Source organism: Schistocerca serialis, chromosome 8 (assembly GCF_023864345.2).
Source record: "Schistocerca serialis cubense isolate TAMUIC-IGC-003099 chromosome 8, iqSchSeri2.2, whole genome shotgun sequence".
In the NCBI taxonomy this organism is placed as follows: domain Eukaryota; kingdom Metazoa; phylum Arthropoda; class Insecta; order Orthoptera; family Acrididae; genus Schistocerca; species Schistocerca serialis.
Window position 1 is genome coordinate 34,698,687 of NC_064645.1, and position 26,715 is coordinate 34,725,401.

General features: G+C 39.1%; 1 protein-coding gene across 1 annotated transcript in view; it reads left to right on the forward strand.

The window, feature by feature from the left end:
- The window catches only part of LOC126416187 (testis-expressed protein 10 homolog), a 159,909-nt gene that overhangs the window by 77,299 nt on the left and 55,895 nt on the right, over window positions 1–26,715 (forward strand). The window contains exons 5-6 of the mRNA XM_050083769.1: window positions 12,059–12,347; window positions 21,754–21,869. Coding sequence (XP_049939726.1) covers window positions 12,059–12,347; window positions 21,754–21,869 — 405 coding nt within the window. The remainder of the gene's footprint in view (window positions 1–12,058; window positions 12,348–21,753; window positions 21,870–26,715) is intronic.

A 26,715-nucleotide genomic window follows, 5' to 3' on the forward strand; every position in this document is an offset into this window, starting at 1 on the left:
GAAAAACAACAAGGCATCCGGAGAAGATAATATCACTGCAGAACTACTTAAAAATCTTGGACCAAATTCCCTCAAAGAACTCACTCAAATCATCACAGACATTTGGCAGCCAGAAAAACTACCAGAAGATTTGAAATGCGCCCTAATTCATCCACTGCATAAAAAGGGAGACATGGCAGATATAAACAACTATCGAGGAATCTCCCTTCTCCAAGTCACTTATAAAATCCTCTCAGCTTGTCTTCTTCAATGAACACAAGAACAACTCGAACACAGTATTGGTGAATACCAAGCTGGCTTTCGCCCTCACCGATCCTGTGCAGAACAAATTTTCAATTTGAAGACAACACTAAAATACAAAGCAGTCAGAAACAGTCCGATCATTTGTTCCTTTGTTGATTTCCCAAAGGCTTATGATTCAATCGATAGGCAATCTCTCTTTATTATCCTTGAGGAGCTAGGACTCGATCCGAAAACCCTAAACCTTATCAAAGAAACGCTCACAAACACAACTTCTAAGATAAAATTCCTGGGTGAAATATCAGAGCCCTTCCTGATCAAAACCGGCGTCAGACAAGGTGACGGCTTGTCTCCACTCCCCTTCAACCTTGTCTTAGACAAAGTCATCCGAGAATGGGAAAAAGAACTGAAGAATCAAAATTACTGGAAGCCTATACAACTAGGAAGATCTAAAGATGGTATTAAAATTTCATGCTTGGCATTTGCAGATGACGTGGCCATTCTAGCAGAAAACGAGACCACAGCAATTAAACAGATAGACATTCTCAAAGAATGCGCCGAAAAAGTTGGACTACTAATTTCCTTCCAAAAAACCAAATTCATCTGCTCAAAATTTGAAACTCAAAAACTGACTACAAAATATGGACCAATTGAGAGAGTTCCATTCTTTAAATACTTAGGCGAGGTCCTAGAACCCACAGGGGGAGAGAAAACTGCACAAAAAGTTCGACTGCAAAAACTGAAAAGAGCATACTGGAAAACCCACAACATCTGCAATAAAAAGTGTCTCTCCATTCACTCAAAAATATGACACTACAATACAGTAATCAAGCCCGAAGCACTATATGCCAGCGAAACACTCACACTCCATGGAAAAGGCGACCTGGAAGGCATCCTGAAAGAGGAACGCAAAATTATCAGAAAGATTCTTGGCCCAAAAAGAACGGAAGATGGATACAGGTTACAGTCTCGGAAAACTACAGAAAAATTATCTAACCTCGCCGCAGACATCCGGAAAAGAAGACTAAAATTTTACGGTCATATCCACAGACTCCCAACACCCAGACTCTCCCACAAAATTTTAATATACATTGAAAAATTGAAAACCATACCCTGGATACAAGAAACCAAAACAGATCTAGCAAATGCACAAATAAATTCTTCAGAAGTTATAAACAGAAATGTATACAGGCAAAAAATCAATAGTTGGAAAGTACAACCCGAGAATGAAGTTTGCAAGAGACAGGGGACAAAATGGACAGAGGAAAGAAAGAGAATTCATGGGGAAAGAATGAGAGAAGTTTGGAGAATTAAAAAATTGAATCGGAAAAGCTTTGCGTGATCCGTATGGGTCCAATCGCACATAATAATAATAATAATAATAATAATAATAATGTTCATTGAATTTAAAGTCCACATTTTCGTCTTCTGGCACATACGGCATTATGCTATAAGAAAGAACCAAACACGAGGTAAAACACCACTGGGTACACGAGGAAAATTGGCATCCTGAAAATCACACTGAAAAGCATAGTACCAAGTAGGGGCCTACTTCATTGTGAATCTTGGCATATGACTGTGCACTTAGTGCTATTTTCTTAATTTGTGTTGTTACTTCTTGAATTTACAGAAACTGTTCTTTGGTAGATTGTAGACTGGCAGCACACTGTGCTTTATCACTATAAATCATTGCTTTTATTTACCATGGAGCAGAATATAAACTGCCTATTATACAGTTTCTTGGCTTCACAAACAACCTTGTTAATTGTTTACAGAGTGTGAAAAGCCATGAAAAACTTATTGTTCTTAGTTCTGATATATACAGACAACTAGCTTTTTGTAAGAAATTTGTATTCCTTCTTGTTAGCTTTTCCCAGTGTTGTGTTGCTGTAAACCTGATTGAAAATGCTACGTAACAGTATTGCAGAGTTCGAATAAAAAAAAGAAATCACGACATAGCAAAATAGTAGGGTACCTCATAATGAATATTGTGACAAGGACTGCTTTTTTATTTTGCCTTTCTTATGTGGATAGGATATGATAAAAAAAAAATTGTCATATGAAGAATATCTCCGTGTGTCCCCTCCAAACACCATTCCACAGTGCAGCATGTGGTCACATATGCCCCACTACACACAAAATTCCAAACAGAAATGCAACAGGAGGAATATAAGAAGAGCAAACACGAAGCATGGGCTGCACATGCACAGTAATGCCTGCTTTCTGGTGCTCTCTGATTAGTGGCCAAACGAATCTGTTTCTATCGGAGTGCGGGAAAATATTGTGAATGGTCGTTTAAGAAGCATTACTTTCAAAGTAAATTCTCTTTTACGGAAAATGAATAATGTTATGTGTGAGAATTTCATAAATTGCAGAGTGTTTGACTCTAATTGAAAACTCACTTTGAAGACCAGCCACTTAGAAAAATTTCAGGCCCCGAAGACCAGCCATTTATGTGAGTATTTAAAATTTTACTGTCACAATCGTGTTTGATATATCTTAAACAGTAACATGTGCAAAGAAGACCAATCTTACGTGTGAAAGCTTAGCTTTTCATGTAGCTATACTATATGTATATTAATTGAAACCATTAACTGTTGCTATTTGTGCATTTGCACCACTTAACAGTGGTGTTGCTATTGGCTGATTACACAACATATCCTATGCTGAATATCTGCTGTTATTGGCAGGTGAAGTCATGTGAGATGATATATGACTGACTGGCAAAGTGCATTGTGATCTCAATTTTAATGCTATGTTTGGTGGAATTTGTTTTATACTTCATAGTACAAAAATACGCAGTGTACATGGTGTTGCACATCAAAGATGTCTCCAATGGGCATTGTTTTTTGCTGAGTTTCATTTCCTAAAGTGCTGGGAAGCTCTAAACTGATGTATAAAATCTTTTCCATTCAAAGGATTGACGAGTTTTACAGTTCCAAGGGAAAGTATACTGTCACCTAACGTGGAAAAAGTGTATTTTCACCCAGTAAAAAGCATATTTTTAACCGGGAAATATGGGAAAAATCAGGTAATTTATTTTCTCCTTGCCTACATATACACTGTAGTCAGAAATGACACTGTCATCAGATCGATGAGGGAATGTGGTCGTCTATTACAGAGTCCCATGTTCCACGGTGTCCACTGATTGGTGTGCTCCGAACCGTTTTTACCTTCACCAGTATTATACTCTGTCATCAAATTTGCCACAGATCACCATCTATCCTGCTGTGATGAGGTGTTGGCATCCGATGTCTTGTTGCCTACTTGTGGCTTCGCTGTCCTTTCCGCAGATGCTCATTACTGTAGTATGCAAACAGCTGAGCGGCTGGTTGCCATGCCACATTGTTCACTACAGTGATTCCCAGTTCATGTCTGCTTCATGTTTTTGTGTCAAATGACTGCAATGATACCGGCTGGCATTCAGTCTTGTGGTGGGCAGTTGTCATAATGTTTTGGCTCAACTGTATACATACTAGTTTATTGCATATAACTTTATCAGTGTTCTGTTTATTCTCTGCTTTTAGCTTTAATAGTATCTATAAACAGTGTTCCGAAGACTTAACATTTTTTTTTGTAAGGTATCGTTAACAAGGTACGTGAAAATGACCCATATTCAAAATTGTGCAATAGCACATAAATAAAATGAAATAGATGGAAAATTAACTCTTTCTTGTACTGATTGGAGGGGGGAGGGGGGGGGGGGGGGGTGGAGCAAATCAGAAACTCATGTATTCGGCAGTTAAAAATAATGATATTCCGACAGTAATGAGTAGTGTGGATTTTTATGTAATGTCAACATGCAAAATATGTATGTAATGAAAACATTTGAAATGTGTAAGAGAATATATAATATCACAAAAATATGTTAAAGATTTAATATAAAATAATAATTTCAAATCAAATCAACTTTTGTATAGCCAACTGTGTTATCTTAATATGCACTTAAATGTAGCAGAAATATGAAAAGTACATTGAAAAGATGCACTTTACATTAGTTAATTTGTTTTTATTTTTAAAGTCTATGCTGCAGTAATAAAAAAATTGTTTTTGGCCACATCTCTCTACTAAAATGTTCACCTTCACTGAAATTACTAAGGTACCTTAACTTACCTTTAATTTTGAGGTGCAGTGAACAGCTAGGTACTTCTTCACATTCTCTCTAGTCATAGAATGTCACCAATCAGAAACAGTGTTTTTGTACAAGGAAAATGATCTCTAGTTGTCACAGGATGTTGGTGCAAATTTTAGGGACGAAATATTGTTGGAGATGTCCACTGCAACATCTTCTTCTCCCCCTCTGAGGATAATGTAGATAGTAGCAAAAGTCAAGTAGCCTTGATCTCTCAGCAAAAAAAGTCAAGATGATTTTTACCTTCTGCGCAGTAGCACCTCGAATGTCAGTCAGTCTTCATTTGTCATCCCAAAAATTTCTAACAATTTCTGCAAAGGCAGCCTGATAGATTCTAATTCCTTGATGCTGTTGGCAAGTAAGATGGAGTTATGTTAAGTGAAAGCAGTTTATGCCTCTCGTATAAACTGAAGGTTTCCTCAGAAATGATTGTGTGGCTTGAAAGTGTTCATTATAAAAACCTACAGCATCATTCTGTGTACCTTTCCTCCTTAGGACTTGCTCAGGCAGCAACACCAAGTGCAGGAGCAGTGCTGTGTAAAGTAACATATAGCACAAAGCTTTGAGGAACACCTGCTTGGTGTATGAAATTATTTTATTTACTTCTGGATAACTACCACGCATTTGTTTTCCGATATGTTGCAGTGCGTGGACCGGACAGATGAAGTGTGTTACCTGTGGATAGAATGTCCGTAGGACAGTTGCCACTGCTCACGTGATGGCTGTGACATCCAATAACAAGGAATTTTCCTTCTTCAATTCCCCTTAAGACTGCCAGTCACAAAATGAGCTACTGCTGAATGATTTATGCATTCCAATAATTAGCAAGAAATCAATAATGGCTTTAACGTTTCTTTTCCATCAAGTTTGCCATCAGTGAGATTGCCAGTCAAATGTACACATACGTCCATTGTCTTGTCAACACACTTTTAAGAGCCTCCTGGGAACAAAAATATAAATAGTTTTCCTTAATGTCAATTTATCAGGAATCTGTTGCTCACAGTACTTAGCGGGAAAACGTGATATTTATACCGTGGAAAGTTCGCAGCAACAATAACAGAGCACAGGTTGTGGAAAATTTGCTTCTTAGACGATTGCACTGTTTTGTTCTGTATGTGCACATCAATACATATATATTGCAGAAATTGGAACTTTACAGAGAACCAGTCTGCTTATTGCACACTTGACATAGTACAATCTCTCCATCACTAGTGGAAGCACCATCCAGTGTAACCAAATATCTTAATTTTGAAGGTTATTTTGATGCATCAGGAGGCATCACAAATACACACAGCCGTGAACTCTTAGAAGTATTATTTGGCAAACCATTTTTGGCACAAGCAGCTGTTAAAGTTCAGTTGGCAGAAGAAGAACCCTGACTGCTGCCAGTACTGTTGCGAGCTTTCAACTGTGAAGCACCAACAAATGCTGATGAAAAAAATAGATGTCTGTAGAACTGTGACAACAGTTGAGATGTTGCCACAGAGACGTTTAATAAATCGCATTACGTGATTGGTTTTTGTAGCTGTGCAAAGCTATTGTGTCAAGGCCACTGCGACTGTAGGGGTATCAACTTATGCCAACTCAGCTGTAGTTCTGAATCAGTACAAGTTATAAGTAGTCAGAAAACTTTGGGCCATTAGTCTTTTGTGTGCTTCAGTGGCAAACTTGACAGCACATGAAGCCCTTTGTTACACACAGTAATAGCTACTACAATCCTACAAATATTATTTTTATTGTTTGTCCCTTGATATTGAGAACTGAAATTACGAATCTTAGAAAATCAAGCAGAAGTATGTTATTCGTGACCCAATTAAAGTGCAACCAATAATGTTTTATTGCACTAGAATCTGATTTTTATACATAATGTACTTTGTCTCCAACCATTATGGTATGTCGGATTTGTATGTTTTCCAAAGGTAGTGGCGTACTTATTGTATGGAGAAATATGAGGAACAGTAAGAAATTAAATACAGTATTTTATATAGTGTAAATTTAAAAACCTGTAGTTATAGTGAAATATATAAAATACATAATGATAAAATGAAATATATTAATACAGACAACATATTTTGTGAACATTTACACCTTTCACCTGAGTAGTTGTGAAGGTAAAGAGTATGGAACTACATAAAAATCTGGCCTCTTAGTAATAACAAATGAGGTATATGAAGCCATTCAAGGAAGTAGAAGCACCTGAAGACAATAGTGTCTTGATAGAAATGGATAAAGTTGCAGAAAAGTAATACAAAAGGAAGTTGCAAAATGTTTATAAAATGACTCTGTATAAAGATAAGTCTCTAAAACTGGAACACTGGTGTAATGATAAAGGACAAGTTAAAACAGTGATCCTTGTCAGTAATTTTAATTTTCTGCTTAAGCATTTTTAGGGTACACAGGGCGGTCCATTGATAGTGACCAGGCCAAATATCTCACAAAATAAGCATCAAACGAAAAAACTACAAAGAACGAAACTCGTCTAGCTTGAAGGGGGAAACCATATGGCACTATGGTTGGCCTGCTAGATGGCGCTGCCATAGGTCAAACGGGTATCAACTGCATTTTTTAAAAATAGGAACACCCATTTTTTGTTACATATTTGTGTAGTGTGTAAAGAAATATGAATGTTTTAGTTGGACCACTTTTTTCGCTTTTTGATAGATGGCACTGTAATAGTCACAAACATGTATGTACGTGGTATCACATAACATTCCGCAAGTGCGGATGGTATTTGCTTTGTGATACATTACTCGTGTTAAAATGGATCGTTTACCAATTGCGGAAAAGGTCGATATTGTGTTGTTGTATGGCTATTGTGAACAAAATGCCCAACGGGCGTGTGCTACGTATGCTGCTCGGTATCCTGGACGACATCATCCAAGTGCCTGGACCGTTCGCCGGATAGTTACGTTATTTAAGGAAACAGGAAATGTTCAGCCAATGTGAAACACCAGCCACAGCCTGCAACAAATGATGATGCCCAAGTAGGTGTTTTAGCTGCTGTTGTGGCTAATCCGCACATCAGTAGCAGACAAATTGCGCGCTAATCGGGAATCTCAAAAACGTCTGTGTTGAGAATGCTACATCAACATTGATTGCACCCGTCCCGTATTTCTATGCACCAGGAATTGCATGGCGACAACTTTGAACGTCGTGTACAGTTCTGCCACTGGGCACAAGAGAAATTATGGGATGATGACAGATTTGTTGCACGCGTTCTATTTAGCGACAAAGCGTCATTCACCAACAGTGGTAATGTAAACCGGCATAATATGCACTATTGGGCAACGGAAAATCCACTATGGCTGCGACAAGTGGAACATCAGCAACCTTGGCGGGTTAATGTTTGGTGCAGCATTATGGGAGGAAGGATAATTGGCTCCTATTTTATCAATGGCAATCTAAATGGTGCAATGTATGCTGATTTCCTACATAATGTTCTACTGATGTTACTACAAGATGTTTCACTGCATGACAGAATGGCAATGTACTTCCAACGTGATGGATGTCCGGCACATAGCTCGCATGTGGTTGAAGCGGTATTGAATAGCATATTTCATGACAGGTGGATTGGTCGTCGAAGCCCGCAGTTCACCGGATCTGACATCCCCGGATTTCTTTCTGTGGGGAAAGTTGAAGGATATTTGCTATCGTGATCCACCGACAACGCCTGACAACATGCGTCAGGGCATTATCAATGCATGTGCGAACATTATGGAAGGCGAACTACTCGCTGTTGAGAGGAATGTCGTTACATGTATTGCCAAATGCATTGAGGTTGATGGAAATAATTTTGAGCATTTATTGCATTAATGTGGTAATCACACTGTAACAGCATGTGTTCTCAGAAATGATAAGTTCACAAAGGTACATGTATCACATTGGAATAACCGAAATTAAATGTTCAAACGTACCTACATTCTGTATTTTAATTTAAAAAACCTTCCTGTTACCAACTGTTCATCTAAAATTGTGAGCCATATTTTTGTGACTATTACAGCGCCATTATCACAAAGTGAAAAAAGTGGTCCAACTAAAACATTCATATTTCTTTACGTACTACACGAATATGTAATAAAAATGGAGGGTCCTATTTAAAAAAAATGCAGTTGATATCTGTTTGACCTATGGCAGTGCCATCTAGCGGGCCAACCGTAGCGCCATCTGGTTTCCCCCTTCAAACTAGACAAGTTTCGTTCTTTGTAGTTTTTTCGTTTGACGCTTATTTTGTGAGATATTTGACACGGTCATGGTCAATGAACCACCTTGTATACATCCTCTCTTCAAATGGATGAGTTGGTAATATTAGAATTTCTTTTCCTGGATGCAGGCATTTGTCTGCCGTAAAATTCATTTCAAAAATGTTCCAGCAAAAAGGATGCTTAGGGTTATTAAACATCACATTTGTGTCACTGAATAGCATGAAAACAATAAACTACACAGAACTTCTTTTCTCTTCAGCATGAAGGTAATGCAAACAACTGGCTACACCCATGAAAATAAATTCTAAAGTAATTCACTGATCCACCTGAAGGTAAAAGTGACTTACACAGATAATTCATTGTCTTTTGTATCATGAACAGTTACAGGTCTCAAATCACAGTCCAACATGGATGCTGTAATAATGTGATTTCACAAGAAAGGAGGTGCAGAAGACATAAAAACACTAAGATTGATCCCTCTATCATGAGACATATCGGCCTCCTCTCTGTAACAAACAATAAAAAGATAATCACCTCTGAGGGAGGATGGGGTTCATTGGCTTATAACCAAGTAATTAGACAAGGCGGCCTTAGAAGTGTAAGAAGCAAACTAGAACACCACCGACAAACTTTCAGAAGTACAGACCAAAACAAGGAAAAAAGTGTCCAGTAAGGATGGTCTCTAAACTGCATGGCTTAAAAGCTTTGAGCATTTGTTAAGTAGAAGAGATGTGTTTCACAGTAGCGAAGATAAACAAGTGCTCATAGCTATTAAAGCATGCACTTTAGAGCCTATGTTTACGGGAATTTTTTGTTTTTTGTTTTGGGTCACACTATCACCTCTGAAAGTTTGTTGGTGGAGTTCTGGTTCACCGTATATATGAGGTGTGTTCAATCAGTAAGGTAACTTCATATTTTTGATGAAAAAATATTTATTTATTCTTCAATATTCGTGTTGTCCCCTTCAGAGTAATCCCCCCTCAGATACAATGCCAATGCTTCTTCCAATCCTCGAAGCGCTTCTCATAAGCACTTTTTGGTACAGCCTTGAGTACTTCCAGCAGTGCAGTTTTTCTTTCCTCAATCATTGAAAATCTTCATCCTTTCATAGGTCTCTTCAGTTTTGGGAACAGGAAAAAGTCACAGCGGGCCTAATCCAGTGAATATGGTGGCCGAGGCATGATTGTCGTGTTGTTTTTCGCCAGAAAATCTCTCACAAGCAAAGATGACTGAGCAGGTGCATTACCGTGATGCAAAAGCCATGAATTGTTTTTCCACAGTTCCGGATATTTTTTGCGTATTGCTTCTCGCAAACGGCACATAACACCAAGGTAATGCTCCTTATTGACTGTATGACCTTGGGGCAAAAATTCATGGTGCACTACATCACAGCAATTGGAAAAAAAAAAAAAAAAAAACAGTGAGCATAACTTTGACATTTGATCAAATTTGGCCTGATTTTTTTTTATCTTGGCTCTCTGGGATGCTTCCATTTGGACGATCTGACTTTGGTTTCGATGCTGTAACCGTAAACCCATGTTTTGTCGTCAGTTATGACCCTTTTGAGCAAATCAGCATCATCACTGACATAATTCAAGAGCTCCTGAGCGATGCTCATGCAACGATTCTTCTGATCAAAATTGAGAAGTTTTGGAACAAACATCGCTGGCACACGTCTCATGCCCGAAACACCTGAAAAAATTGCATGACACCAGCTGACCAATGTGCCAACATCCTCAGCAACTTCTCTTACGGTAACTAGACGATTTTCTAAAACAATTTTCTTCACAGCTTCGACAATTTTTATAATAATTGAAAATCACTGAGCACTTTGAAAAACATCTAAGCTTTCTATCTGTGAAAAACAAATGAAGTATGCTGTGAATAACGTTCGGGACGTGTGTACTAACACAACAACACCAACAAAAAATCAATTATCGAATGCATGTTGCCCATGCAATTTGGAAAGTCACCTTACTTTTTGAACAGCCCTCATATAGCAGTATGGACCACTCACAAATGAAACAATGACTATAAGTTACTGTTTGGTATGGGTTTCAGAGATTTTGGAAAAGATTTGACTCAGTCAACTAAACCGGTAGGTTACCAATAGCCTTTTGAAAACAAGGCACTGATGCATATACATTAGCACACTGAAGAAAATGTATGTCAAGACCATAACCTCCATTAGGCCTCATCAGGATTGGGAGAAATTCAGGATAAAAAGAGTGTGAGGCAAGGACAGAGGAAGCAAAGAAGGAATATGTTGCTAGGATGTAGTATAGAACAATGTGCTTTGCTGCATATAAATTTCAAGAACTTGTGGAGGAACTCAACAGAGAAGTTTGAACGTAAACCTAATAAGACCAAACTAAACTGTATGCAACAGATTTAAAGAAAATGATACAAATCAACTGTGAAAATCATAGGACCAGTTAATGTATTTTTGAACTTTCAACAGTTGAACACAATGACTGTGTCATTGGAAAGAGAAAGAAACAGACGAAGGTAGATCATCTGAGATGGTTTTGATAAAAAAGTTTTCAAAATTTAGCTTCTGATGCACCTGAAAATGAGAGTTTAAGTGTGTGTTACCAGTTTGACTTAGGGCTGTGAGACATGAATTTTTACTACAAAAACGTTTCAAAAACTGAGGATCATTTAGTGAGTAGTGTAGAAATAGCTGTTGGGAAGTACTGGAAGATGCAGGAAAAGAAAACAATTGATCAGGGAATACAGTGAAGTGAAGACATATTTATGACTATGAAGAAAATGAAATGTCGGTGCTGGATCGGATATGTAACCAGGTGAGTGGATGAGGCTGACTTTCAAGAGAGACAGGAAGAGAATGAGTGGACAGCCAGATGGAAGGTGGAGTAAATGACATTAGACAACAGGTAGAAGCTAAATGGGGTGCATATAACTAAAGTCTAAAATGGAAGAGTCTGGTGAATGCCTTTATTCAGTAGCAGATATTGAGTTACTGATGATTTATTGTGAGATAAAAGAAAGTGTATTTTGCTCAACTAGGAAATATAAAAATATATTTTTGGGTAAGGTGATTGGGTCACAAATAGTAACCTCTTCAAAAAAAAGCGCTGAAGTGTATTTTGCTCAACTAGGAAATATAAAAATATATTTTTGGGTAAGGTGATTGGGTCACAAATAGTAACCTCTTCAAAAAAAAGCGCTGGGTTTATTATGTCTTAGTATTTGCTTGATATGCCTGTTTTGACACTAATTCGTGAACATTACTTTTCTTAAGAATAATATACTCTTGTAGCTACTTATTGTACTACAAAGGAAATTATGATTGCAACGAATTTTGAAAAGAAGTTATATTCACGGATCATTTAAAATAAAAAACATTTCCACTTTTGCTTACTCTTGTTTACTGATGTATATTTGGCACCAATGTTAAGTATTTTTATGTTCGAATTTTTTGTTATTTTCTGCGTAAAATGTTAATGTCTATTATTTATAGGTGTTAACACGGCTCCATAAGTTGATGAGTTCACTATCTGCTGCTGTAGACACTGGATTTAAAGACGCTTGTAGGACTGTCAGTGTAAAATCAGAACAGCAGCATGTTCCTCTGTTTGAGGGTGATGTTAATAGTGTGTGTGACCTACCAAACATACTACAGCATGGCTCTGACACCTCTTCGACAACAGCAGATGAGAAAGAAGTACTTCAGAACTATGTAATAACCCTCGTACCACTGCTGTTCGAAACATGGGTTGAAGTAGCTCCTGCGGGCTATGGAGATGATGGTAAGTTTAAATTGAAGTTTTTAACATAAGTATGATAATCAGTATAATACTGTACTTTACATTATTTGCACGATGCAAAAAAAAGAATGCTAATAATATTTGCAACACTACAGGAATGTTCCCTTACCAGATACTGCATTAGGGATAACTAGAACAGAACTGAAACTGACAAAACATCTTGAGGTATACATAGTTTTGATTCTTCATCTTGTTAAAATCATGTTCCATATTGAACAGGACAGCAAAAAGTAATTTAGTCTAAGGACTAGGAAATATGAAAAGTTTTGTCACAGTATAGTTGTGCCAGTAGTAACGAGCACAGTAGAAGAAAGTAAGAAATCTTGCTGTTATGTAAACTGGGTAAGTGCGTGCTTGTCATAACGTAGACACGAGCCAGGTTTGTTTAATTTGGACGGATATAGAGGGACGTGTGTAAAATTCAGAGAAAGCTCTACAAAAATATCTAGCTAGGGGAATAGTTAAAATTGACATCCAAGAAATATTTAGATGTCGTCTGAAGAAACACTAACTGCTACACAACAGGAAGCGAAGGGTGGTGGGCATCAGCAAAGTAAGCAACCAAGTCCAAATCCAATCTGCCAAACTCGAATTCACTTGTTTGTGTGTGCGCACATCCCATTTTGTTGTGTTAATATTAGTTCTTGAAAAATGAAGTGACTCAGTCCTTCATTTATTAATTCAGTCATTACTTTACAATTTATGTGTGGCAAGGACATTATTGACAGTATGTGCGTTCTACGAGACACTTCCATTTCTTTCTGTCAAGTGCATGCACTGTTTGTTCATTTGAGGGTGATATTTATCCCAGCTGTGTTCTTCCAGAAGTTATCTCACCACCGTATTCTGGGTCATCCTCTTCCTCTCATTCTATATATTGTTCTGCAGAACACTGTTCTACAGTCAAGTCAGCATTAAAAGATCCCCGATAGTTGCAGTGGCCTTGGTGTGGTAACTTAGTGTGCTTACCTCAGTCAATCACGTAATGTGATTTTGTTAACATCTCTATGGCTTTGCATCTGTGTTGTCACAGCTCTATATGCAGTATTGTTTTCACCTGCAGCCATTTGCAATTCACATTTGAGAACTGCAACAGTGCTGATGGATGTGTGGGATCTTCTCACGCTGACTTGACCAAAGGTAGTCTATTCTCTGTCATTCTTGCTATGAGGCCATACCAGCTCAGTTTTGTCTTCTTTAGCACATTGAGGAAGTTATAGTGTTTGTACAGCTCCTGTAGTGCATTTTTTCTTATCCTCCATTGTGTCTTGTCTTCAAGTCCAAAAACTTTCTGTAGTATTTTCCTTTCAGATACTAACAGTTTTCTTCTTCTTCTTCTTCCTTCATAAATACTGTATTAGCACTTAGCAAACCTGGCAGTACTTGGCAATTGCTAAATATGTATAGGAACTGTGTATACATATTAAACTGCTTCGCCCCACCCTCTCACAGCCCCTTACCTCCTCCTCCCACTCTATTTTCGTATCCCTCTTTCTGACCTTGAGCATTGTTTATTGTTATTGCAAAAGAAATCTTGATTGGGAATTAAAGTCACTGAGAATGAATGGGTAAATCATTTGAGATCATTGATACGAGAGAGGCCTCTTCAGCTGTTGGATCTACGAGGATAGTAGTTTCAGTGGCAGTATTTCACACAGTTTTAATCTGTGAATGGGTAGGACTACAAACTTTTGGATGATTCATATTCTTTCACGGTATTCTAATCATGAACTGAGCCATAAATACAACTTTCCTTTTTTTGTAAAACTGATGACAAGGAAGAAAAGAAAGCAGCTCATTGCTATGCGTAAAATTTTTATTTGAAATTATAGGTATGAGGAAAGAATATATGAGGAAGAAGGAATGCCCTGCTATCGTAATTGAAACTGACTGAGAAAAAGAAAATGAAACTATAGTCTGTCCAAAATAATGTTAGTATTGAAAGCCTGGAACAGAGTTACCACATCCTGCATGAAACATAAATAGGAAAATTGGATCAATGTGTACTGGAAGAGTTAAAGTACATTATGATTTTAGTTTTATTTGAAGCAACATTTTCTCAAGGCATTACCGAATTTTTGTCATATGGGAAACTTTTTTGTTATTGAAGTTAGGTGAACACATTCTGCAAATGAAATCTTAAGAATACATCGTATTTTCATATGCTCAAAACAAGAACTCTGTCAGAGATATCTAATGTGAGATAATTTGAGTAAATATGATGCACAAGGGTCTGCTCATACGTCAGCTACTAATCAGGCACCCATACAGTTTTGACACGAGAAACAGATCACTTTGGGTTTGTATTGAAACTGTTATTAAGTTTTCTGGTCATCCTGCGTAATTCTAACTCAACAAAAAATGAGATTAAGCCTGTTCATCACAGTGGGAAAATGTTTCTTAAATAGATAACCGCAATTGTTTAGAAAGAACAAAAGTGGTACAAATAACAGGGACTTGGAATCACAGCAGTGACATTGTAACGGGCTGTGTGTGGCCAGGGACAACTGGGAAATCCAGTTAAAACACTGGACTTTTTCATCTGGTAGAAATCTGGGAAAAACATGGTAGTTTTTTGCACTAGGAATTTTTCATTATTTTAGTTTTCAGTTAGATTTTTGTAATTTTGACTGGTAAGAACAGGTAATTCTCAACAAAAAAATTTACTGTAGCCTGCCACTGCAGCAATAAAACATAAATGGAAAAATGACACCAAGATGAACCTTTAGTTGCAAAGAACATGCTCCATTTACAACAACAAAGCACAGCCCACACACAATCGTCTGCCGACAGCAAAATGTGTCAAAAGACTGTGCAATATTTCATAACAATCAACTGCTTTCAGTACATCTGGCTCGTGTTTCGATGTGTGTGACGTCACAACTGTTTACATATCTAACAGGTTGCGAGAAAATGTTACGAATGATGGTTTGAGAAGGATTACTTTCAAAGTAAATTTCCTTTTATCCTAGATAAATTGTGTTATGTATCAGAGTGTGCGATGAATTTCTAAAATCACAGAGCGGTAGACTCCCATTCAAAATTAACACTGAGGACCAGCCCCTTAGAAAAATTCTTGGTGCAGAAGACAAGTCATTTATGCCACTATTTAAAATTTTGCATTCAGATTTGTGTTCGATATGTCTTAAAGGATAACACGTGCTAAAAAAGACCAAGTTTCAAGGTTAACTTTCCATATTTATATTAGTTGTTACATATATTACAAATTAGGCAGTAATGATGGCAAAATGTATAATTATTCTTAAAAAAAAAGTGTGAAGTGAGTTTTTGAGCAATTTCATCCTTGATTGGTTCTTCTATGGAAAAGTTAAAGTGCTCAACAGAACGTGTAGTCAGCCAGGTAACTAACAAAAGGTTCGGTGCACTGTACTGAAATTAATAATTGTACTTGTTAGAAATATTCAGCTGCTGGAATTTAAGCAGTGTTCTTAGTATCCTGCCTAATAACACCAGTGGTGGAGGTTAGGGTGGGGTGGAGTTGGGGGATGAGGGAGTTTTTGACGACGAACATTATAGATGAAAGCTTAGCTTCTCTTGTAGCTATACTGGAAAACCATTAACTTTATTTGTGTGTTCATGCTACTTAATTATGATGTTACTATTGGCTGACTACATCACATGTCCTATACTCTAAATGTTTGCTGTCATTGGCTGGTGAGATCATGTGACAAGAGCTATGGTTGGCTGAGACAAAAGTACATCGCAGTCTCAATTTCTGTGCTTCGGAAGCTACTGTGCTGTATTTGGTGGAATTCCTGTTTATACAGTAGTAATGCCAAAACATACAGTGCAAATGTTGGTATGCATCTAAGATCTTTCCAAAACACAATGTTTTTTGCTGAGTTTTGTTTCTTAAAGTGCTGGGAAGTTCTGTACCAGTGTATAAAACATTCACCATTTAAAGGATTGGTAAGTTTTACAGCTCCAAGGGAAAGCATATTTTCACTTAATACGGAAAAAATGTACTTGCACCAGGGGTATACTGTATTTCCACCCAGGAAAAAGTGTATTTTTAACTGGGAAATCTGGGAAAAATCCTTTTTTTTCCGCGTATATGCCTTTTGTAAACAGTAATATTTATTTTTTGAGATACATACTGAATTCCTAAGACGAATGTCCTTTGGAATTAGTTGTTTTTAAGGCCTCCTAATTAAAATTTCAAAACTTACAATGCTATAATCTTGTTACAATATTATGAAAAGGAAAGTTGCTACTCACCATATAGCAGAGATACTGAGTCACAGATAGACACAACAAAAAGACTGTCACAAATAAAGCTTTCGGCCAGTAAGGCCTTCATCATAAATAGACGACTAACACACACACACACACACACACACTCTCTTCCAGATGTAAACTGCATGTGGCAGACATGTAGCTGAATCTGCCTGTGCTCCATTTCTACTGTGATAGTAGGAAAACTCCACTGATGTCACTCTTATTGTTGTGATGGATTCTTGAAGTGTCTTTATCACTGTCAATGTTGTCATTAAATGAAATTATCATGCCCTCCACTGACTTTTCCGAAAAAGCTTCATTGAGCCATGCTCTTTCCTTGGTGCTCTCCGTATGTTTGGCAGCTTTCTTCCACTCTTCAGCAGTGATTTTCCTGACAGATTCTTGTGTGAGTGCTTCGACTGCAGGTAGGATAAATTTATTATTATTATTACTGGCAATGCAACCTTTAATTTGGTCCCATATTAACTTTATTGGGTTGAAATGGCAGTGGTAAAGTGGCATCCTAATGAAATTTCCTGTGTGCTGGACCGAGACTCGAACTTGGGACCTTTGCCTTTGCAAAGTGCTGTATCATCTGAGCTACCCAAGCATGACTCATGCACCGTCCTCACAGCTTTACTTCTGCCAGTATCTCGTCTCCTACCTTCCAAACTTTACAGAAGCTCTCCTGCGAACCTTGCGGAACTAGCACTCCTGGAAAAAAGGATATTGCGGAGACGTGGCTTAGCCACAGCCTGGGGGATGTTTCCAGAATGAGATATTCACCCTGCAGCGGAGTGTGCACTGATAGGAAACTTCCTGGCAGATTAAAACTGTGTGCTGGACTGAGACTCGAACTTGGGACCTTTGGCTTTTGCTGGCAGGTACTTTACCACCTGCGCTACCCAAGCACGACTCATGACACGTCCCAACAGTTCTACTTCTGCCAGTACCTCGTCTTCCATCTTACAAACTTCACAGAAGCGAAAAAAGGATATTGCAGAGATGTGTGGCTTAGTCACAACCTGGGCGATGTTTCCAAGATGACGTCTTCACTCTACAGTGGCATATGTGCTGATATGAAACTTCCTAGCAGGTTGAAATTGTGTCCGCAGCTCATGGTCTAGTGGCTAGCGTTACTGACTCTGGATCATGGGGTCCCGGGTTTGATTCCCGCCTGGATTGGGATTTTCTTTGCCTAAGGCCTGGGTGTTTGTGTTGTCATCATCATCATTCATGACAGTGGTTAGATTGGAATGTGAAAAAATTGGCTGATGACCGCATTGTTGAGTGCCCCACAAAGCAAACATCATCAGATTAAAACTATGTGCCGGATCGAGACTCAAACTCATGACCTAAGCCTTACAGTTTTAATCTGCCAGGAAGTTTCATATCAGTGTACACTCTGCCACAGAGTGAAAATTAAACGCTCTGCAACGAATCAAAATTGGTAATCTGCTTATCCATATGACTCTTTTCCCCAGGGGCATTATGTTTCGGTGGTTATTCAGCTTCCTTTTCTTTAACCAACATTTCCTTCACAACCTGCACAATAGTATTTTTGTTTATATTCAGAGCTGCAGCGGTTCTGTTGATCACTTTGCTAATGGAGAGCAGGTGGCCACCATTAAGTTTTTCATTCTGAAAATAAGCACATAATTCACAAACCATTTCTCCTAACTGTCTTCATATGGCAATTCCCTGGCCAGGAGAATGATGTTGAACTTTCTGGTTGTAACTTTCAATGAACTTCCCGCTGACGATGTTCAGTACCACACAACGATTAACGGAAACAACAAATAATGGTAAATCATTGTCACCCTCATTTACACTTTTACATTTCTCTAAAAGCTCTACAATCTCACCGTCAGAAAGACTGCGTGTGAAGAACTAGCCATTTTGCACCTGCTAACTTGTTCATGATTATTACAACCTTCCTGCTGAACACAAGTGCTACAGTTCCAACACCGAGATAACACAGGCTTCCGTAGATGACAGTACTATGCAGCGTTGATGCCTAGTACAGTCAGATTCGAGAATGAAGCATGTGAGAGCTATGAAAAATAATGTCAAATGAGGCTTGACAACATAGTGGCAAACAAAATTCTCCCACTTGCCACTGGGGTGGTAATAGTTCATAAATTACATACATTCCTATGTCCATCCAAATGTTCATTATGTATAGTGTAAAAATTTTAAGTAAATCGATCTTGTACTTTTTGAGATTTTTGGAAACAATATTAAGTGATGTCTTCTCTTTATATAGTAATATAGAAGATTAATTCACTGATGATGTTCCAGAACTTGTATCAGTAAAAAGAACCTTCAAAGACTTGGAACGAGTTCTAATATCATTCCCTCAGAATCTCTTGATTTAATTCAACTGCATTCCGTTACTCTTGATTTATTTTTATTTATGTTCATCTGGTAAAGTCTTTTCAAGGCACTGTCGATTCCATTCAGTTACTCTTTTGAGTCTTCTGGTGTGTCTTACAGAATTACAGTGCCATTGGCAAACCACATTGTTTTTATTCTGCTCCCTGATATTTAATTCCTATTCCAAATTTTTGCTTGGTTTCTTTCACAGCTTAAGTGTGTAGATTGAATAATGTTGGAGATAGGCGACAACCCAATCGCTCTTCCTTCTTAACCACTGCTTACCTCTCAGGCCCCCTGGCTCGTATAACTTCAGTCTGGTTTCTGCACAATCTATAAATAACATTTCCAGTTATAACTCTAAGTGAACTTCCTGCTGACATTTTTCAGTTCGACACAATGAATAATGGAAAAAATGAATAATGGTAACAACAAATAAAAGAATAATTCTTAAAACTGTAAAAACAAACACAGAAATTCACAGGGCACAGTGATCTTACAGGACAGCAAGCTGGCTGCAGCTAAAGCCCACTGGAAACAGGAAGTGGTGTTGTGTCAGTTGCAGGTTTGGTAACATAGGGGAATTGCTGCAGCTGCAGGTAGCGTGATGTTTGTGGGAAGTTAGCCGGCCTGCTGTGTGGGCTTCGCTTCCTACCAGCTCTGTTCTTGCTGTCAGTCCTAAAGCAATTTTGGATGACTATACACATTTTCTCAGCAGTCTACATTGTAAGTTAACCCATAGTGTCAGCATGGCATTGTAAAGTCCCCCAGTTAAATTTGACATAATATGTTAAAAGGAAAGAAAGAAACCTACTGCTGCTTTGTAAAAAGCTGCTACAATCTGAATTGTGTTAAACAGCAGCCCTCCATTCTGTATCAGAGCTGTTACATTTATAAGTGGAGCATTAAAGTCTTAATGAAAGTAACCAAAATAATCCTTCTGATGGTAAAACACATCTCTAGATTCACAGTTATGTCAGATCAATCTTTAAACTTGGTTTCTTCTGTCTCTGCAGGTCCTGTATTAAGTTTGGACACTACAAGTTTTGTTGGAGTCTACTACTGTGTGAAATATAAGTGTTAATGATGAAATAAGTGTTAATTAAATATTTTCTAAAATTAAAGGTGTGCCACATACAGATTCAAACTTGCAAACCCAGAACCATATCTTAGTGCAGGTAGTGCACTATTAATTATGCCACCTGAGCATGTGTTAGGAAGAATCCGCTAGGGTAGCTGAGAGTGCTAACGCACTGCTTCCTGGGCTCACGTAGGCGCGCTGGCCCCGGATTGAATCCGCCTGGTGAACTAACAACGATGGCTGACATGGATGTGTTTTTAGGTGGTTTTTCACATCCCGCTAGGTGAATACCAGGCTGGTCCCCATGTTCTGCTTTTGTTACACGACTGACAGACCTTTGAAACACATTCTCACTATTCCATGGATTATGCTAGACACAGACAGTTGTGGTACCCACATTCTGTCCGGGGGGGGGGGGGGGGGGGGGGGGGGGGGGGGGGGCACATGGTGGCGACAGGAAGGGCATCCAGCCACCCCTTAAAATTAACACGCCAAATCCGGTTAACCATAACAGCAGACCCTGCCAGTGGGGATAAATGATTGAAAAGAGAGAGAGCATGTTAGGAACAGATTTAATGTTAGAAATGAAAAAACAAATGTCACTGGTGTAGTATTCTACACTATTAATTATCATATGTTACAAACCAGTTTCCAGCTGTTAATGCCATTGTGAGGTACAAAGATACATATACTTGATGACATGGCATTACAAAATACTCTATCAAGAACCAGTAGAACTTCCCTTTTTCATTTATCCAGGTGATGTTCCCAAAGCTGTGGATAAGCCGAACTGCACACTATGTGCAGGATGTGCCCACACAGGATGTGTGAGGTTTGAAATGCACTGTGAGCAATCAGTAGCATGCAGAAGCTGTTAGACAGCCCATGCAGCGTGTTTTTGTAGAGTGGCACAGGGCTCTGAGTTCATTTGGTTTGGTGCACTGTTTTAATGAGTCACGAAATCTTTGTCACTGTGCATACTCTGCTAAAGATTGACTGTGAGCCATGTAAGTGCTAATTGTTCAAAATTATTTTATACTAACCTTTTGTTCGCATGTTCATCTGCATACACTTATGTTAGTATATTGCAAACATTTACATGTTATACATATATTTTACAGCAACCAGAGACAGTAGCCGTGTGTGTGTGAGTTGAATTTATGTGAAAATATGTGTGTGAGGTTTTTTAAAAAGCAGTCCTTCTGGCCAAAAGCTTACATGCTTAGCAGTCATTTTGTTATGTCTGTCTGCAACTCAATATCTCTGGTATTTGGTGAGTAGCAGTCTATCTTTTCCATTGTTTAACATATTTCGCCCATATTTACACACACATTTCATATGTATGTGTAGCAAACTTCGCCCTGCAGTTTTTCTCTGAATCCTGTCATATCCAATCCCATCCCCACGGTATGTTTATACAAAAAAAGAGTCATGTGTGTACAAAATTCGATTCGCTTCAGTCTTTTCATAGTTATACTTCATGTCACTCTGCCATCTGTAAGGGAGGTAGTTAATTATTATCTCCGCAGTGATTCTTTATAGATAGTAAGTCACATGTGTACAAAGTTCATTTGAAATCAATTCAGTAGTTTGAGGATATATGGAATATACTCATACAATACATATAATGATTTTTATAAATAAATAGACTTGTAATTGGTCAGTTACTGATTTGTCATCATCTTCTTGCAGATAATTCCTTGGGTGAAGAAAATGCAGCACTCCTGCAGTGCATCCTTGGTATAATGAGTTACATGTGGAAGTACCTAAAAAACTGGGAAGCAATGCAGTTGGAAAGCGAAACATTAGTAGGTTTGAGAAGTCACTTCTATGCACAGGGATGATTGCCTTTATAATGTATAAAATCTTATGCTGTACTTGAACTATATGTGATGAAACCCTGGACGTGTGTGTGTGTGTGTGTGTGTGTGTGTGTGTGTGTGTGTTTGTGTTTGATGACTAGGTTGACTTCACTTTTAAAATGCTAGAAACAGCAAACAGGAAAATTGAGCAGTGGTAAGGTTTAACACCCCACCAATGATGTGGTATTATATGGACAGAACATTGACTGAGGAGGAGGAGGAGGTGGAGGTGGAGGAGGGGGGGGGGGGGGTTGTGTCTTCAAAGTAAACATCTCAGCACTGAGGCGGGAAACAACAGAATAGCTGGATCTGGTTTATAGTACACAGTATATACTATATAGAGTCTCACCTGCATGTAACAAGTTATTGACAACCAGTTTCAGAGTGCAAACATTCACTATCGAATTTAGAGTAGTGATGAAACAGTTTTGTAAATAATTGACAGAGATTTTTCTGAGAGTTTATACAGGGTGTCCCACTCAAACCTCCCTGATTTCAAGGACCCAGGAGAGAAAAACCACAGTAGATACGACAATGAAAAATGCACCACATTGTAGAGCATCTCAAAGACTTTATATTCCCACATCAGAAGTGCCAAGTATCGTTGCCAGAGTGCAGCATGGTCATATGAAGTGAAAATGGAAACTCCACAGCAGCACACGCAAGCAGTAGTGTGGTTTGCAGAAACAAAATCGTCAATTACTGTTCAGAAAAATTATCGTTGTATATATGAATGTGATCCACCTGATGTGAAAACAATTAAGGAATGCTACAGGAAGTTTCTGGCAGCAGGAAGTGTTTTGAAACATTCTGGCAGTGCACATTATGGAGTTTCAGATGAGACAGCGGAGGACATCAGACAAATGTTTCACAGAAGCCCACGTACGTCAATTCGTCAAGCATCTAGGCAACTTGACGTACCGCAATCAATTTTGCATCGTGTAGTTCACCGGCATCTTTGTACGTGTGCTTGCGAAGTGCAAATTCTGCAACATCTGACGGCGAATGACAAACCACACCAACAATTTGCTGCGTACGTGCTGCAGCATACTGATATGGATGCCAGCTTCCTGGAAAGATGTTTATTCTCAGATCAGGCAACCTATCATCTATCAGGAAAGGTTAATAGGCATAATGTTCATATTTGGGGTTCACAAAATCCACACGTTGTCATTGAACATGTTTGTGATAGCCCTAAACTAAATGTCTGGTGCGGGCTAATGCACTACAGGATTATTGTACCGTTCTTCTTTGCGAACAGATAGTGAATAGGTCAGGGTATCTGGACATGTTGGAGCAGTTTGTGTACCCTCAGATAAAAGACTTGCAACCCAACCTCATTTTCTAACAAGATGGAACTCCACCGCATTGGTCAACAGCTATTCGCAAGTTCCTGGATAGGAAATTTCCCAATCATTGGACTGGACATGGAGGACCCATTGCCTGGCCACCACGTTCACCCGACATTACGCCGCTGGATTTGATCATGTGGGGATTCTTGAAGGCCCACGTGTATGCGACCAAAGTGGACTATATTCCTATGTTGCGACATCATATCAGTAATGGGATTGCAATAATAACAGAGGAAATGTTACCAAGAACTTGGCAAGAAATTGAATATAGACTCGATATTGTTCTTGCTACAAATGGTTCACATGTAGAAGTGTATTGATGATAAATAAATAAACTCTGTGAAATGCTCTACAGTGTGGTGAATTTTTTATTGCTGTATCTACTGTGGTCTTTTTTTCCCCCTTGGTCTTTGAAATCAGGGAGGTTTGTGTGGGAAACCCTGTATTATATCTCCAAATCCTCTGTAAAATATCTGTGACAGAATACATGTTTCATCAAAATTTCAAATGTGATAATGGATTATTGCAATCTGAAACCTGTCATAAATAAATAGTAGTATTTTCAAGTTAGACTGTATACTGCGAATTTTATTCTGACCATCTGCAATTGCTCTGTGCCACAGGGGCAAATGTTACTGAAATCCAGGAACCTGGCTGGTCCTGGGCATCAACCAGTGGGAAGCAGAGAGATGAGAGGTAAAGTGTGCAGGAGTTTTTAAATCTGCCTGCCATCCCTGCTCCAGCTGTTCATGTTTCAATGCATGTTGAATATACACTTCTCTTAAATACCAAATATTTTCAATATATATGCATATTTTCATTTTTTTGTAGTTTTTAATTATGTGAATGGATGGTACTGAATTAAATTATCAGTCTTATCAATTTCTCAGTACAGTGTCTGTATTGAGTACCTTCTGCAAGTGACTTAATTTTGGAAGATTACTGAATCTACACCTCTTTTTTCCCCCATGGTAACCTAGATTTGATAAATCACAAATTTGGTATTCATATCAAGAACCATAACATTACAATTGCAGATAACATTTACAGGTTTTTCAGTCCAGCTGGGAACTTCCTCCTGGAGGCTTCTTGCACTTGCAGTTAATCTCTTGTGGGTGTTCCCTCACCATTAGTTGCAATGAGATTCAACATTTTAGTGACTGTCTGGATCCTTGATATGGGTAAATTCACATTTATAAGATGCCATAAAGCTTCTCTGTACAAATTACTTGGTCCCCTCTGCTGAAGTTACCACGTGGTGACTGAATGCTGGGTAATTTTTTTTTTTACTGGCTAACACCTGTGATACTGCTTTTACATTTCCTTCTAGTGCCTGGAACATGGCAGTTCATCATTCTGCTGCTTTACTCATCACTGCACATGATGGACCACACTGTGAACAATGTTGATCAGATGATAGCTAAAATCGAGATAGAAAATGTGTATGTTAATATTCACAGTCCAAGCTAATATGAACTCCTAAAACTTCAATGGCCTTCTGTTTCTCTGATGGGTGCTCACCTTTGGTTCAGTCGTTATTTTCAAGTTAAGGTTCCTGTTGTAGTATTCTCATTTAGCTGCTATGTTGTTTTATCTGAGCAATGTAGAATGCTATATCAGATGTATGCTAACAGAATGGTCCATCTCTACTTCGTATACTAAATCTTTGCCTTTAGCTGGCTTCAGAAACTTTTGCTGTGTATGAAAGGTACATTCAGTAGGATCGAGAATAGTGTTCCAGGTGAATGAGTAGTAAGATCGACAGATTGAGTGGTTGTTGCAGTCAAAATCAGCAATGTCTGAGGAAGCGGTTGAGACTGAGAGAAAGTGAAGACAAGAATTGGTTATTCTCCTTATTTTGGTCCTTTCTGTGGGAAGATGGGTAAACTCCCTACAGAAGCATGGCATTCAGCATATTATACTCCAGTCAGCATAGATAAAACACTTTCTTAGTCCCCCCCAGGGGGTCCACAACTCTTTTGTGGATACGTGCGTAGCGAGCACAGGACCCCGAGCTAATTTGGCCCTCCTTCCTTTCCGGGCTGCATACCTTCCTTTTCCGCATCCTTCCCTATCCCCCATCTTCGCCCCCCCTCCCCTCACCTCTGGCTCTTTCCTTCCCTTTCTCCCCCTCTGGGAGTATGGTTTGTGCCTATGTCCAGAGAGGTATGCTCGTAAATGTAACGCATTCTTCGCCTTCTCTGCTTGTATGTCTTCATCCTTCCTTTGTCCTTCTCTTTTCCTTACCTCTTCTCTTTACCCTTTTCTCCGCTGCGGCGTTTGAGACCTCTCTTCTTTCCTTTCCCTTTCTTTGTTTTTCCCTTTCTCTTTCTTCCACCCTGTGCGTGTCTGAAGGCTGACCCACGCATTTTCGAGCGTAGCCGGTGACGGGGTAACGCGTAATTCCCTGCCCCGGGTAGACAGGTAGGACACGTACGTACCCCCTGGTAACGGCCAGGCCCAGGGACGGGTGATTACCCGAGCTGATACCTTCCGAAAGTGCCGATTGGTCCCTCCGTCCGTTTGTCGGGAGGTGTGACCTGAGGTGTGAACAATCACCTAAGGCGGGAATGCCCTCAGAGAGGGCCCCCACAAGGGAGGAGCGCGCTATCGGAGATGCCGGTAATCATGGGGGATTCTTCCGCAATGGTTTCCTCGCCTTCCACTATGTCTGCTCACAAGCGTAAGTTCACTGAGTCTCAGCCACAGACAGTTCTTCCCTCGTTGCTACAGTTCCTTGTTGTTTCTCGGTCTGATGAAGGTCATGACTTCTCCACGGTCAACCCTTTCATTATTCAGAAAGGTGTCGACACAATTGCAGGTCCTGTAAAGTGTTGTTCCAGATTACGGAATGGCACCTTGTTGTTAGAAACAGTCAGTGCCCTCCAGGCACAAAAATTGCTGTGTACTTCACTTCTCCACACCTTCCCTGTCTGGGTGGAATCGCACCGTACTTTAAATTCCTCGCGTGTAGTCGTTTATACACGCTCCCTCGATGGATTGTCTGACGACGAAATTCAGCACTACCTGTCTGACCAGGGCGTAACGGCTGTTCATAGAGTTATGAAAAGGGTTGACACGAACATCATTCCAACCCGCACTGTCTTCTTGACATTTGACAGAGTTCAACTCCCATCCAAAATCAAAGCAGGCTATGAGATAATTTCCGTTCGCCCTTACGCCCCAAACCCTATCCGTTGCTATTGGTGTCAGCGGTTCAATCACACCAGCCAATCCTGTTCCAATCCGGCCAAATGTGTTACGTGTGGCAAGGACGCCCATGAGGGTGCTTGTCCACCTCCATCCCCTCGCTGCATTAACTGTATGGGTGACCACGCTGCTTCCTCTCGAGATTGCCCCATTTTTAAAGATGAAAAGCTCATCCAGGAAATCAGAGTGAAGGAAAAGGTGTCGACCTTTGCTGCTCGAAAATTATTCGC